Genomic DNA, 15,617 nt, shown 5'->3' with positions numbered 1-15,617 from the left:
GGGAAAATGATGTAAAATAAAAAGCCAAAGCAGATGTGAGTCCTCTTAGAAACTCAGATTTTATCTTTCTTTGTGGATTCTTATTGTGGAAAATAAATGTGTTGTCTGTAGAGAATGAAAATGAATGCAGTGTTGTTGAAAATTATCTAGCTGTTGTTCTTCCCTGATCTTTTACAATAACATTAGATGTTATATGTGGTAAAAGAAAATCAATACATTTTTCATCTTGTTCCTCATCATCAATCTGAAAACCTTCAACCAACCAAAACCTTTTAGAAAAAAAAATTAACAGTTTTTTTTCCTCAAGGCTGTTAAAAGGAAGTGTTTATTATATATTTTATATATAAATATATATTATTATATATTTTCAAAATTATTCCATATTGTGAGGTATTTGTTAGAGCTGCTGCCAAAATAAATTGAAAATACAGGCTGGGCATGGTGTCCCATGCCTGTAATCCCAGCCCAGGGAGGCCGAGGCAGGTGGGTCACCTGAGGTCAGGAGTTCAAGACCAGGTTGGCCAACATGGCAGAAACCTCATCTCTACTAAAAATATATATATATAATTTTTAAAAAGCCTGGCATGGTGGTGGACACCTGTAATCCCAGCTACTCGGGAGGCTGAGGCAAGAGAATCACTTGAACCAGGGAGGCGGAGGTTGCAGTGAGCTGAGATCGCACCACTGCACTCCAGCCTAGCCAACAGAGTGAGACTCTGTCTCCAAAAAAAAAAGAAAAAGCAGAAGAACCTACAAAAATGAGGACAGGATATCAAATATTATTTTTTAAACAAGTTTTAAAAATAAGCTATAAAAACACACCATAAAACTTGAAAGTAAAACCATGTAGGAAGCCTTGCTTGTTCAGGAACTCTGGAAATCGTTGTTTAAAATGACAAAGAATAAGGCCCAAATTAAACACAGTATAAGACAGAGAAAAGTTTAGGGATGCATCTGTCAGGATAGGTTATGCATATGGTAACAAACAACTCCACAGCACAGCAGCTTAACTCAACAAGTTTATTTCTCGTTCGAATGAGCATGTTCAGTGTGGGCTGGCATGGAAGCTCTACTCATCGTGGTCATCCAACAACCCAGGCTGATGGAAGCTTCACTTTTACATTTGCTTCCATGATCATCACTGCAGTGGGAAGGCAATGTGGCAAAGCAAGTAGTCATTTGTAAAACTTCTTCCATAAAGTAATATGTATCCCTTCTGCTTACATTTCTGTGGTCAAAGCAACTCCTAGCAGCCATGTCAAACCTCAAAGTGTGCGCCTAGGGCAATTCTACCTGTGCTGGGGAGGCCAAGAGCTGGGACCATGTGCAGAAGTGTCAGTGATCACCACTGAGATCTTAAATGTGAATTTCCTGTTCTTCACCTGACCTTAATATAAACTTCATTTTAGAAGAGGAAAATGAGACTGTGAGAAGGAGAATGGAGCTATGATTCTAAAACCAGCATATCTTCTGTTACATTAGCATGCTTCCCATAAGTTCTACTTCACTCATAAAATAACAGGGGAAGAGTAAATACGGTATTTTTAATGAGACCTAAAAAACTAAAGTATTGCTGGGATAATAAATATCTGTTCAACTCGTCAAAATTTGATCTCAGATGGACTTTAATATGCCCTAGACTGTGAATTCCTTGAAAGGTAAGACTGTTCTTACTCACCTTGACATCCCCAGCTGCTATCACAGTTTTTGGCATATTGTAATCACTAAAAACAAATTTGGCTAAACTTTTGAACTGATCAGTAAAGTACTGTTTGATTTCTAATATTTCCTATCAAGTGAGTCTTGAATGATCTACTGGTAGTTTTTTCCTTGTCATTTTTTGCACGAGCTAAAGCTACAATTTAATAGAAGTCCAGATGGAAACTCAGTATTAACAAGGTACATTTCACAGGTTCAGTGATTTTGATGTGGTTCCCTCCACCTCCTGCTCGCATGACTACCTGGCAATTTACGATGGTGCCAACACCAGCGATCCCCTTCTTGGCAAATTCTGTGGTTCCAAGCGCCCACCAAACGTGAAAAGCAGGAATAATAGTGTGCTCCTGGTATTCAATACAGACTCATTTCAGACAGCAAGAGGCTGGAAGATATCTTTCCGGCAGACATTGGGTAAGAATTCTGGACTTATAAATCCAGTTTTCAGGACTGTTACCTTTCTGCTTTATTTAATTTTTTTCCCCAGCTGACTATGGTTGCTTTTCCTTGAAGCTTAGAAGAATATGCCATGTAAGGGCTTGGTTTTAAAAATTATGTATGACATATTTTAATGTTGTAAAAATGTCATTCAACAAATGTACCCAGCACTTTGGGAAATCGAGGCAGGTGGATCACCTGAGGTCAGGAGTTCAAGACCACCCTGGCTAATGTGGTGAAACCCCATCTTTACAAAAATACAAAAATTAGCTGGGCATGGTGGTGTGTGCCTGTAATCCCAGCTACTCGGGAGGCTGAGGTGGGAGAATTGCTTGAACCCAGGAGATGGAGGTTGCAGTGAGCCAAAATCACACCATTGCACTCTAGCCTGGGTGACAGAATGAGACTCTGTCTCAAAAAACAAAACAAACAAAAAAATCACTTCGGTAGCACAGTGGAGGAAGGCTAGAAGAACCTACAACATGGGAAGGAAGAAACTTACAGTAGAAATCTGGATGGGAAGTGTCAAAGCCTTGGATGAACCCAGAGGGGAAAGAGATAAAGGAAAGGGCAGAAATCTGAGAGATGGAAGGCAGAATATATTGGAAGCGCAGTGTTTGGACTCTGATGATATTTTAATGAGGACGTGAATTGAGGATGACTTTCTATAGGTAATTTGTTGGATGGTGGTGCCTTAGGAGACTAAGATGTAAGGGAGAAATGTTATATGTAATTTGGGGTATTTTAAGTTGGAAGACCTGTCTAAATGGAGCTGTCTAGTTGGAAGCTGATGTTTGAGAAAGAATTTGGACTGGAGAGGGTGATATAGGGGAGCAGGTAAAGTTAGGTGAGAGGATAAACTGAAAATATGCCCCAGATTACTCCCACTGCATGTGAGAAATAAATTATCCACATCAAACACTGCCTGTGAGAAATAATCACCCAGATCCAATTAACTTAGAACTTTGAATAATTTAAAATAAAAGGTAGTTAATCAATTACCTGTTTGGCTATTCTAACAGCATCAGTGACACAGTCTAAGATCATTAATATTCGACTCTGGAAAGTGTTTTGATCCTTTTCCATTTGAATATAGTTGTGATTAATGTTCTAAAAATGCACAGCTCTCCAAACAAATCTCATACTCTGTGACGACTCAGAAAAATCCAGGCAGTTTTCTGTAATAATAACCCTGATTCCCTTTTCAAACTTTCCCTTTCTCCCATAGCGTGGATAAACTTTGTTTCTCTGATGCAAAACAGGGTTTACCTTCAACTTCTTGGTATTGGGCATGTGAATTTTTTCATGCATTATTTGAGGAAAGCAATTAGACATTGTGTTTTGAAGGCTTCCCGGTAAACCACACCTCAAGACAAATTGTATCAGAAAATCCCTCTACCACCTCCCCTACTTAGCTGTTCCAACAGTAACTTGAAAGCAAGTCTCATGGCCAGTCAGAGAGCGTTGCCCTAATAGAATCATGTGAGTGAAGTAGCATACAAAAGACAGAAGGGTTTTGGAAAGAAAAATTAATTTTGCTTTGGAGATTTTTTTTTTTTGCACAAAAAAGGATATATTCTTGCCTTTAGCATAGACTTTAGACCAAATGTCATATGTCTGCATTTGCTTTGCTACCTTTCAAGTTGTTTTTCTTTTTCCTAATATATTCTCGCAAGAAAATGGTGAGTGTTGTGTTAACACTCCCCTCGCTGCTGTTATCTGCATGAAGCTTCTCAAGTGAGTCAGGGTTCCCTAGCCTCATTAAATTACTATGTCTCTCCAAGCCACAAAGAAGACATTTTTAGACCTATTGTGATTTAACAGAAGGAAAAGTCTTACAGTGTCAGAAGCATTGTCTATGCATGAGTCATTGAACAGTTACAGTCACTTACTGTTTTCCGCTGGCCACAGTTAGAGAAAAGGTTTAAGTGGAGAATGTAGAAACGGAATTCCTTGCCAGCATCCTGTTACTCCTGTATTTCATGAAGAAGATTTTTACCTCTTTTTCATCTGCATAAATGCCATCAGCCACTTGGAAATACTTAAAAAGTCATTGTAACTACTCTTCGATGGTAATATTAAACTGAAAACCTAAGTATTATAATTTTGCATTGCAGTGGTCTTACAAAGCTTTCAAGACCACACTGACAAGTTTATTGATCATTCTGCGTAACTTTTAAATTTTGTTTCATTGTGGTTTTTGTTGTTTGTAGTGAGGAGAGGGGGAAGGAACAATAAGAATTGCTTTGATTGTAAGGTTTATAGAGTCTTATAGTTATAGCTCTGGATGAAAACAAACTTGGCTAATAGGATGCCCCTTTTACCTCCAACTCATTTACGTAAAACAACCCTGTCTTTCCCCTAAAGAGAGGAAAGTAACTTTGTGGACCAGATAGTGGATTTTCATTTACAAGACGGTTTGTTCAGCCTGGAAAACAATATCTTCACTTAATAAATAATTGATGTGGAGAGGAGACCATTTTAGTCTATGACATTTCTGTTTCGATCTTAACTAAAACACTAAGTAGGGTTTTGCAGATTTGCTATTTAGATTATACACTTGGCAATGTTTTATGTACATCCGCTTCAGTTTTTCAGGAGTCGATGAAGAGACTGGCTTATATAATTATGTGACTATTAGGTTAATTTCGTCTTGTGCATTTGTTATATTTGTGTTGCTAGTGAGTCACAGCAAATTTGGGGGAACTATCCCTAGTTGCTAATTACTAAACATGTAGTGAAATTGGGTCTCCTTTTTCCTCGGAACTTCTGCTGCTGGAGGCCCATGTGCGTGGGATGTGAGGTAAGGAGAAAGCACGTTTGGCAAGCAGGAGCTGATCTCTAACTGCAGTGGACATGTGCTTGTTTCCCCCATGTGCTCCACCGCTATATGAATAATTGATCCTGAATGGCTGGCAACCAGCAAAATGATTACACTGGGCTGCAGCAATCTGTGAAACTGAAATAATCTGCCAATCGGACCATTTTCCTTAACCGAGTTCGTAGTTTGCATCAGATTGTCAATGGCTTCTATACTCCTATAAAGTTTAAAAAGCTGTTGGTGCTGTGGATTTGGCTAAGTGGGCATGGCCTGTAGGCAGAACGGATGCTTTTAAGCACCTTCTGTTCTGTTAACTTCTGCTGGTGTAGTTACTGCCCCTTCCTTTACCAGTAAGGTGGCTCCAGCCTTGACTCTGCTTATGTGTGTCCTGCACAAAGCACTTCACACTTGCAAATGTGTTTTTAACCATCAGAGTCTCCAGTTCTTCTTCCTGAGGGGATCTCATACCAGAGAGTTGCTTGGTCTATTCACAATAAGCACGTCACACTACACACCAAACTTCTACACATAGGGTTAGATCAGGGGTTTTCAGTAAATTTATTTATTTACTGTGCAGTACCATCGTTGTTTCATTTTTTTTTCTGAAATGATGTATTCTATAACACTGCAACAAAACTTTAGTGTAAAAAATGGAACTTGGCTCTATTAGTTGGGAGGTCTGCAGGCATTTCAATTAGTGAGTTACCAAGGGGAGACTGAGGGGTGTCCCCTGCAAGACAGCAGGGGGACAGCACAGGAAGACAGATGGGGAAGACACACCCTCAGGGACAAGCGATGGCAGTGCCTGTGTGTCTGGAGTTGGTTCCTTCCTTCAAGAATGAAGCCGCAGACCTTCATGGTGAGTGTTACAGCTCTTAAAGATGGCATGGACCCAAAGAGTGAGTGGTAGCAGGGTTTATTGTAAAGAGCGAAAGAACAAAGCTTTCACAGCGTGGAAGGGGACCCAAGTGGGTTGCCGCTGCTGGCTGGGGTGGCCAGCTTTTATTCCCTTGTTGCCCCCTCCCATGTTCCATTTTTGTCCTATCACAGTGCCCTTTTTTCAATCCTCCCTGCAATTGGCTACTTTTAGGATCCTGCTGATTAGTGCATTTTACAATCCTCTTGCTAGCTACAGAGTACTGATTGGTATGTTTTTACAGAGTGCTGATTGGTGCATTTTACAATCCTCTTGTAAGACAGAGAAGTTCTCTGAGTCCCCACTTGACCCTGGAAGTTCAGCTGGCTTCACCTCTCACCTGGACTCAAAGCTCCCAGCCAGCCCCTGTTACCCAGATCACACATGCTGACAACAAGGGCCACTGTCTGCCTTCCTCCACCTGGGGTATTTGTCACATGGAGAATGAGTCAGGTTACATTAAGGTCAGACTCAGAGACCTTTGCTAAGAGACCAAGGCAAAAATACCCAAGCACATATGTAACAAGGACAGAATGAATTACAGTCCAACAAATGTAGAAATATGGTCAGGTAGGCTGGGCATGGTGGCTCATGCCTGTAGTGCTGGCACTTTGGGCAGATCACTTGAGGTCGGGAGTTCAAGACCAGCCTGGTCAAAATGGTGAAACTCTGTCTCTACTAAAAATACAAAAAATTAGCTGGGCATGGTAGTGCATGCTTGTAAACTCAGCTACTTGGGAGGCTGAGGCAGGAGAATTGCTTGAACCCAGGATGCAGAGGTTGCAGTGACTCGAGATTGCACCATTGTACTACTCCAGCCTGGACAACAAGAGCAAAACTCCATCTAAAAAAAAAAAAAAAAAAAAAAAAAAAGCTGGCGTGGTGGCTCACACCTGTAATCCCAGCACCTTGGGAGGCCAAGGTGGGTGACCTGAGGTCGGGAGTTCGAGGCCAGCCTGGCCAACATGGAGAAACCCCATCTCTACTAAAAATACAGAATTAGTCAGGCATAGTGGCACATGCCTGTAATCCCAGCTACTCAGGAGGCTGAGGCAGGAGAATCGCTTGAACCTGGGAGTTGGAGGTTGTGGTGAGCCGAGATTGTGCCCAGCTTGGGCAACAAGAGCAAAAAACTACATCTGAAAAAAAAACAAAGAAATATGTCTAGATGGAAAGAGCTGATTGATGTATGATATCATTGCCAGCTGGTATGGCTTTAGAAAAGCCCTATAATGTTTTGGAACTCAATTTTTATCTACTAAAAAACTGATCAATTTGAAATATTACAACTGTTTATCTTTTAAGAATGTGATGGAGATAAAGCAGATAATTTCTGGAAAGCACCTTAGCTGTCAGAGTGAAAGACTCCATGTATTAGAAAGTAATATTGGCATCCCAAATTTTCAAGCCCCCCCCCCAACCCTATTTCCAAGGTTGGGGGATGGCTGAGGGTGGGGTGGGCAGGGATCAACATTCTCAACAGGACCACATCATGCTACAATGATTTCTTGTTTTTTCCTACCCACTTTGCACTGACACCTAACCATCAAATCCTAAAGTACATTTTATAATCTAAATCTGAAATCAAAAGCTACATTCTGATTAAATCCTCAGGCCTTGCAGAGGCCTGGTGCATAATTGTTGCTCCATCAATATTGTCCATATGAGTGATTTACAGAATAAATGGATAAATTGTGCCTACTTCAAAATCATATTTTATAATGAGATATAATAATATACCATATAGAACACATTAGATTTTATCTAGATTCAGTTCATTCTCAAAATTTAATCCTGGTTTATATAACTGTTGGGTAAGCTGTACACAGAGAGGTAAATTGAATCACTTTCATCCTCAGAGAATTAGGAATCCCAAATCACACTCAATATTTAGGTCATCTGTGTTTGTCGCCTGTGGGTTTTCGCCTATAACCTTAACATCTGGAAAATGTCTCTCAAACACGCTAAAGGAAGACAATGGGAGTGGCAGGAGGAAACTGAAGGGGATAAAAGAGAAGGAAGAAGAGAAGAAAGAAAGAAAGAAGGAGGCAGAGAAAGCTGAAGAGGGTCTAGGGCCACAAAGATGGAGAACATGATCACAACAAATAGAAAAAAAATCTAACATGTCCAATTCAGACTTCTCCTTCTAGTGTGAGTTTCCCAGTTTTGGTGTTAAATTTAAACTTTATGAGGCACATATACAATACAACAATTCAAGAATAAACTTAAAAGTTCAATGGCATAAAAAATATATGTATGTGTCTCTAGTTACCTCTTGGCAGCCTGATTGAAGTTGGCAGCTCACGTTACTGTTAGAAGTATAAATGCAATAAGGAAGTTGAATTGTAACTTGAATAATTTGATAAATCACTGATCAAATAACCCTTAGTTTAGCAATAATGAGGGTATTGCTCAAAAGCAACCAAGGAATGTTATTTTTCTGGTTTCCTAATGTCATTTGCTCCCTGTGATGAAGTCTGAGAATGAGATGAGCTGAAACTGTAAACCCATTTAAAGAAAAACCCAACTAAGCTGATTTCCGTCCTTTTTCAGCCCTGTACCTTTTTCTGGTGATTAGACTGCCCTTGGGGGATGATACTAAAGACAAGGTTATCTTCAGGTTATTCTTTGTGGGTTTTATGGGGAAAGGATTTTTGCTGAGCTGAGAATGTGAGAACGGGATAAAGAAACCAACAAATGCTTGGTTCACCAAAACTTTACAAAAGCAAGTAGACAGCAGTTAAATACCAAATCAGCAAGAAGAAAGGAATGGTTCTTAATAAATATATTTCAACACCAGAGTCTGTGCCCCCACCGATGACTAGATTGCCACTCCTGGTCTTGAAGGGTGGGGCTGTCCTTGTGAAAATAAAACCAGATGGTACTGTGGAGACCAAACTAAGTGATACAGTGGAGTTAATGGTAAAGTATAGGATAACATTTTGAAAAACACTGAAGGGAACAGGTGCTGGGAAGAAGCACTTATTCTGTGTAATCTAAAACACAAGACGCAACCTAGTTTTGTCGCAGGTGACTGGTTATTTGGGGTTAAACTATTTGTACCCATAAATTCCCTATAATCATCATCATCCTTACTCAGATCAGCCTGGCTTTGATATAGTATTCCCAGGATTATAAAAAACAAAATATATGCAGTCAGCAATAAAGATTTTAAAACGTTCTTTTGTTATAAATAAATTAAGAAATATAATAGTGGGACCGTGTTCTTCTCTTCCTTCTAATATGTGAAACGTCTGTTAATGTTACTTGGTAGCTGTACATTTTGCTCGCTCACAAGTAAAGACTTGTCAGGAAATTCCGGGGCATCGTGAAAATAACTGCCTGTCCCTGAGTCTGTGCCCTACCAGAGGTAGCATGAGCTGCTTGACGTGTATTACTTTGTCTAATCCTCAGAACTACCTCATAAGACAGGAATTAGCCCATTTTGCAAAGGAAGAAAGAAGAATTTCAGAGATTAAGTAATTTGTCTGTGGTCAAAGGGTTTGTAAGAGGTAAAGCCAAGCTTTGAACTAGGTTTGACTGTCCCCAAACTCATGATTTTCTTAATAAGCCTTCATTGCCTCTGTGGCAATTGATAAAAATACCCAGGGATGATTTTTTTTTTTTTGAGATGGAGTCTCACTCTGTAGCCCAGATTGGAGTGCAATGGCACAATCTCAGCTCACTGCAACCTCCACCTCCCGGGTTCAAGTGATTCTCCTGCCTCAGCCTCCTGAGTAGTTGGGATTACAGGCGCATGCAACCACACCTGGCTAATTTTTGTATTTTTAGTAGAGATGGGGTTTCACCATGTCATTCAGGCTGGTCTTGAACTCCTGACCTCCTGATCCACCTGCCTTGACCTCCCAAAGTGCTGGGATTACAGGCGTGAGCCACTGTGCCCGGCCCCCAGGGAAGTTTTTTAACAGAAGTGTATGCAAAAGAGCACTGGAAGCACGTAAGAAGGGATCTATGGTACTTGGATGTTCGGTGGAAGAAAGGACACAGGATTGTTAGAGGATGCACCTCAGGGAATGTGAGTCCTGAATTATGGTGCAGTGGGTAAGAGGGTAAACATGGAGCATCACATCCCAGATTCAAACTCGGTTTGTACATCTCAATGAGGTTGATCTTGGACAATTTACTTATCCACTCTGTGTCTTGATTTTGTTTTTTATCTGTGAAAACAGTACACTAATAATAATGACCTTATAGGGTTCAGTGATTAAATTAGAAAATACTTGTCACTCATTTTGCATGCAAGAATTTTTAGCTATAAATAGTATTATTTTGGAAGGATAAGAAGGCATTCATTGGCCAGGCATGCTGGCTCACGCCTGTAATCCCAGCACTTGGGAGGCCAAGGCGGGCTGATCACCTGAGGTCAGGAGTTTGAAGCCTGGCCAACATGGTGAAACCCCATCTCTACCAAAAAATACAAAAATTAGCTGGGCATGGTGGCACACACCTGTAGTCCCAGTTACTCAGGCAGCTGAAGCAGGAGAATTGCTTGAATCTGGGAGGCAGAGGTTGAAGTGAGTCAAGATCACACCACTGCACTCCAGCCTGGGTGACAGAGGGAAACTCTATCTCAAAAAAAAAAAAAAAAAAAAAAAGAAAAGAAAAGAGGCATTCATTGGGAAAATGGACAATCTATGGAGAAAAAATAAACGCATGTACAAAGTTACAGGTGCATCCCATTTCAATGGATGCTGGCTAACCTGAACATTGGTAATGCTTTGGGGCATAAGGCAGAGAACAAGAGAGATACAGGAGAGATACGCAAAGACCAGACATGAAGGGCCCTGTATCATGTGCAAGGAGGAGCCAGTAATTGTTTTGAGCTGGAGAGTGCTATGATCTAGTCAGATTTATTTTAGAAAGCACATCCTAGCACCTGTGGGGGTGATGTTTTGAAGCAGCATTCCAGGGAAAAAGTTAGGAAAGTATTGCAATAGTTTAGGCATGGGATGATAAGAGCAGTGGTGCCATGAAAATAAAGGAGATTGAAAGGAGAAATCCTCAAAATATTGAATCAATAACACAGTGTTCCATTTGAGAGAAGCGGCTTGGGAAAAAGAAATAATAATGCTCCTAAGGTTTCTGGACAGTATCTTGTGACACCACTATTCAAATAGAAAATTACTAGGAGAGGACAGTGCTTTGCAGAATAAAATAATAAAAAGTTTGGGTTTTATCTGCAGAATTTGGTACCTTTAGGATATCCAGCTAGTGTTCAGTAAGTAGTCAGATAAGAGAGTTAGAAGCTCAGTAGAAACATCTTGGCTAGAGTTTTGCTCTTTTTTATTTTGAAGCCATGTAATGTGGCACATATATATTTACAATTATTATATCTTTCTGGTGGATTGACTCATACCATTATGTAACAACGTTTTTAAATGCTTTTTGCCTTAATTTCTACTTGTTCTAATTTAGTATAACTTCCAATAGCTTTCTCGTGGTTCATATTTGCATGATATATTTTTAAACCCTTTTATTTTCAACTTTTCTCTATCCTGAAGAATATATTTGACTTTTGTTTGGCTATGTCTTTCTATTGGAGATTTTAATGTGTTTATATCTGATAAAATTACTGATATTATTAGTTTTAAATAGACCTTTGTACTATTTGTGTTTTGTTTTTCCCACCTCTTCTTATTTTCTGTTAACCATCTTTTCTTTTTAAAATTAATGACTTTTTTATTACTCCCCTTTTAAAATTATTATTTATACGTCCTGTTACTCTTGTTTCAGTAGTTACCTTAGGGATTACAGTATTCAACCTTAATATGTTAGAATCTAATTTAAAATGGATACTTTTACCATGTTATAATCAATAATCAATCCAAGGACCTTGGAACATTTTAAACCCATTTACCTGCTTCCTGTTTTTTGTGCTATATATGCCAAGTATTTTAATTCTACATTCATAATAGGTACACAAAATATTTTTATTGTTTTACACAATTATTAATAATGTAAAATTACCATTGCTATTATTTTTCTTTTCTTCCTGAAATTCTATGCTTCCATATGGGATTAATGTATTTCTTTTGGAAGACCTCTCTTTTGTGTTTCTTTTATTGGAGATCTTCTGGTAAAAAGTGTTCGTTGTTTTTGTTTTTTGAAAATGACTTGATTTTCTTAAATTTTGTGGGATTCTTTCTCTGAATATAGAGTTCTAGTTTGCCATTTATTTTCATTCAGGACTTTACGACGCTATTCCGTCGTGCTCTGGTTTGCATTATTTTGATTAGTAAGTCATGGCTTTCTATAACTGGGACCCCCATCCCTCCCTGGTCATCTCATTGTAGAGTACTGTTATTGTTGCTGTTGTTGTTATTTTATTTTATTTTAGCCATTCTGTTAGGTGTGTATTAATATCTCATGTGGTATGAATTTGCATTTCCCTAATGGTGAGTAATTTTCATGTGCTTTTTGTCATCTATATATCTATTCCCTGGTGAAATATCTATTTATATCTTTTGCCCATTTTCTAATTGAATTGTTTATTTTTCTACTGTTGGATTTTGAGAGCTTTTTATCTATTCTCAATCAATGATCCTTTGTCAGTATGTGGTTTGCAAATGTTAATTCCAAGTCTATATCTTGCCTTTCAATTTTCTTGCATTATATTGGCCTTTCACTGAACAAAAGTTTTTAATGTTGAAGTTCAGTTTTTCGACTTTTTCTTTTATAGATCATGTTTTTGGTACCAAGTCTAAGAATTCTTTGCCTACCCCAAAGTCCCAGAGATTTTTCTGCTGTTTTTTCTAAAAGTTATATGATTTTACATTTTTCGTTTGTGTCTATGATCCATTTTGAGCTCTTTTTGGTTTAGATAGGAGATTTAGGTGGAAGTCAATGTTTTGCCTCTGGATGTCCAATTTTTCTAGCACCATTGGTTGAAAAGGCTGTCCTTCCTTCATTGAATTGCACTGGCACATTTGAAAAAAATCAGTTAGGCATACTTGTATGGGTCTGTTTCTGAGTTCTCTGTTCTATTCCATTGATTATGTGCCTAACTCCTCACCAATATCACACTATCTTGATTACTATAGCTACATGGTAAGCCTTACTATCAGGTGGAGTGATTTCTCCCACTTCATTTTTCTTTGTGAAGGTTGTTTAAGCAATTTGAAGGCCTGTGCCTTTCCATATAAATTTTAAAATAAAGGCTGGGTGCAGTGTCTCATATCTGTAATCCTGGAGCTTTGGGAGACCAAGGTGGGAGGATCCCTTGAAGCCAGGAGTTCAAAACTAGACCGGTCAATATAGCGTGATCCTGTCTTCACCAAAGATAACAAAATTAGCCAGGCATGGTGGCACTTGCCTGTGGTCCTAGCTAACTGGGAGGCGGAGGCAGGAAAATTCCTTGAGCCCAGCAGTTCAAAGTTGCAGTGAGCTGTGATCACACCACTGCACTCCAGCCTAGGTGACAGAGGAAGACTCTATCCTAAAAAACATAAATAAATAAAAATAAAAATAAGTTAAGCTTTTAGATGTTTGCAGAAAAACCTTGCTGAGATTTTTATAGGAATTACATTAAATCTATGCATCAATTTGGGGAAAATGGATGTCTTTACTATGTTGAGTTTTCCAATCCATGAACATAATATGTATCTAGACTTATTTAGGCCTTCTTTTATTTATTTCATTATTTGGTAATTTTCATCACATAATCTTGTATATGCTTCATTAAGTATACACCTAAATATTTCATTTTTTTGGAATGATTATAAATGGTATTGTTTTTTAATTTTGGTCTCCACATGTTAATGGTTAGTATATTAAAATTTGATAGATTTTTGTGTATTGTTCCTTTATCCTGAGTTCTCGTTGAACTCACATATTAGTTCTAAGAATATTTTTCTATTATTACTTGGGATTTTCTGCAGATAATAGTTACTTGCAAAAGTAGCAATTTTATTTCTTCCTTTCCAGTCTCTCTCTATATTTTTCCTTGCTTTATTCTGGCAAGAATTCTAATACTATGCTGAGTTAGAGGGGTGTGAAATAAATATCGTCGCCTTGTTCCTGATCTTAGGGAGAAAGCATTTAGTATTTCACCATTAAGTATGCTGTTAGCTGTAGGTTTTTGCAGATGGTTTTTATCAAATCAAGAAATTTCTCTTCTGTTTCTAGTTTGCCAAGAGTTTTTATCATGAATGTGTGTTGGATTTTGTGAAGTGCTTTTTCAGCATCAACTGACATGATCTTAGTAAATCATTTTTTTTTAATTTCTAAGTTGGAAATAATTTTTTCCAGTATTTTTCTCTTAGTAAATTTGTTTTAGTAAATTAGTTTTTAATTTCTTAGTAAATTATTGTTCTTACTAAATTATTTTTTTAATTTCCAAGTTGGAAATAATGATTCTCATAAAATGCCCTGGGACTAACAACATATACATAAAGCATTTTCAGTGATATCTAAATAATACAAGATAAATTAAAAGATAATGATAAAATTTTCCTTCTCCTAAGTTCTTTATGCAAGTATTGCTCTTTTTGTATTAACTATAGCTACTGATTAGCTTGCTGAAATTACCTTTCTTTTAGTAAATTACCATTCTTTTAGTTTTATGATTCCTAAATATTACCATACTAAATACACATTTTAATTTAGATTAAGCTGGGTTTCAAATTAGAATAACTAAAGTGAGTCAAATTGAGTGAAGCTACTAAAAACAAACAAAACAATAAAAAACCTCATTACAAAAACTACTAACTTTTTTCTTGTATAACATAAATATTATACCTGAAGTATTGTACACATCGGAGTTTAGGAAGTAAAATTATAAACACTGTTTACTTTTAGAGAAAAAGACAAAACCAGTTTATCTGAAATGTAGTTGAATGTTGTTACATGAATACACTGCTTTGGGGCAATTGTGTATCTGGAGGCTTATAAATCACAGTAAGGCTGATTCCAAAAAAGGAAAATGCATTTCTAGCTCTGCATCCCTGTGTGGTAGAAAAGAAGCTGTCTAGGTGTGCTCACATTTCCCTAAGGCACTAGCTTTCAATGGCTTTGTATTCTGCTTCCTGTAGCTTCCGGTAAAGCTTCCTTCAGCTGCAGCCTAAAGCCACAGATGGCTTGCTGGAAACAGGAAACCGCCTGAAGTCAAGCCAGTCTGTATCTGCTGGTACAGCACGCTGTGCACCTTCTCAGCATTGGTCAACCAGAGACAGGGAGAGATACTATCCAGACAACCTCAAGAAAATGTCAGCCATATAGAATGTCAACTCTCCAAATAATGATTGAAAAATGTATCTAACTCCACTGAAGCCTTTGAGATGTTTTATCTTAGAGAATGTAACTATTTTTTCCCTTATCAGATGGATCTTGGCTTAAGCTTCACTCTGAGGTTTAGTCTTTGGAAGGTAATAATTCGGGATTCAGTTACTGACTTTTAATTAAGTAGATTTAGATCTGGATCTCACTCCTTATTATGGGGTTGTGTTTCCCATATTCCTTTAGCCAAAACATTTATTTTCTCTGAAGAAATGGCTCTTTTGTGTGAGAGATATTTCCAATTCAGGGAAGAAAGTTAGAGTGACATTTGTTCTTGGACACAGGGTGTGTCATCAGAGAGTGACTGACACACCTGATTGATGAGGCCAGTGCTGATGGATGAGAGCTGTCTGGGTGGTCCAAAAATGTGTAGCAATGAGGAAATGATGGATTGGTGATGCTAAACATATCAAGGTTAAGATGGCTTATACA

General features: G+C 38.2%; 1 protein-coding gene across 1 annotated transcript in view; it reads left to right on the top strand.

Moving 5' to 3' along the window:
• CUBN (cubilin) overlaps positions 1-15,617 on the top strand; it is a 309,569-nt gene that overhangs the window by 263,192 nt on the left and 30,760 nt on the right. Inside the window, exon 59 of the mRNA XM_008002385.3 lies at positions 1,913-2,130. Coding sequence (XP_008000576.3) covers positions 1,913-2,130 — 218 coding nt within the window. The remainder of the gene's footprint in view (positions 1-1,912; positions 2,131-15,617) is intronic.

This window comes from Chlorocebus sabaeus, chromosome 9 (genome assembly GCF_047675955.1).
Source record: "Chlorocebus sabaeus isolate Y175 chromosome 9, mChlSab1.0.hap1, whole genome shotgun sequence".
Lineage (NCBI taxonomy): Eukaryota > Metazoa > Chordata > Mammalia > Primates > Cercopithecidae > Chlorocebus > Chlorocebus sabaeus.
The sequence above is the reverse complement of the archived record's forward strand: the minus strand, read 5'-3'. Positions and strand labels throughout refer to the sequence as shown.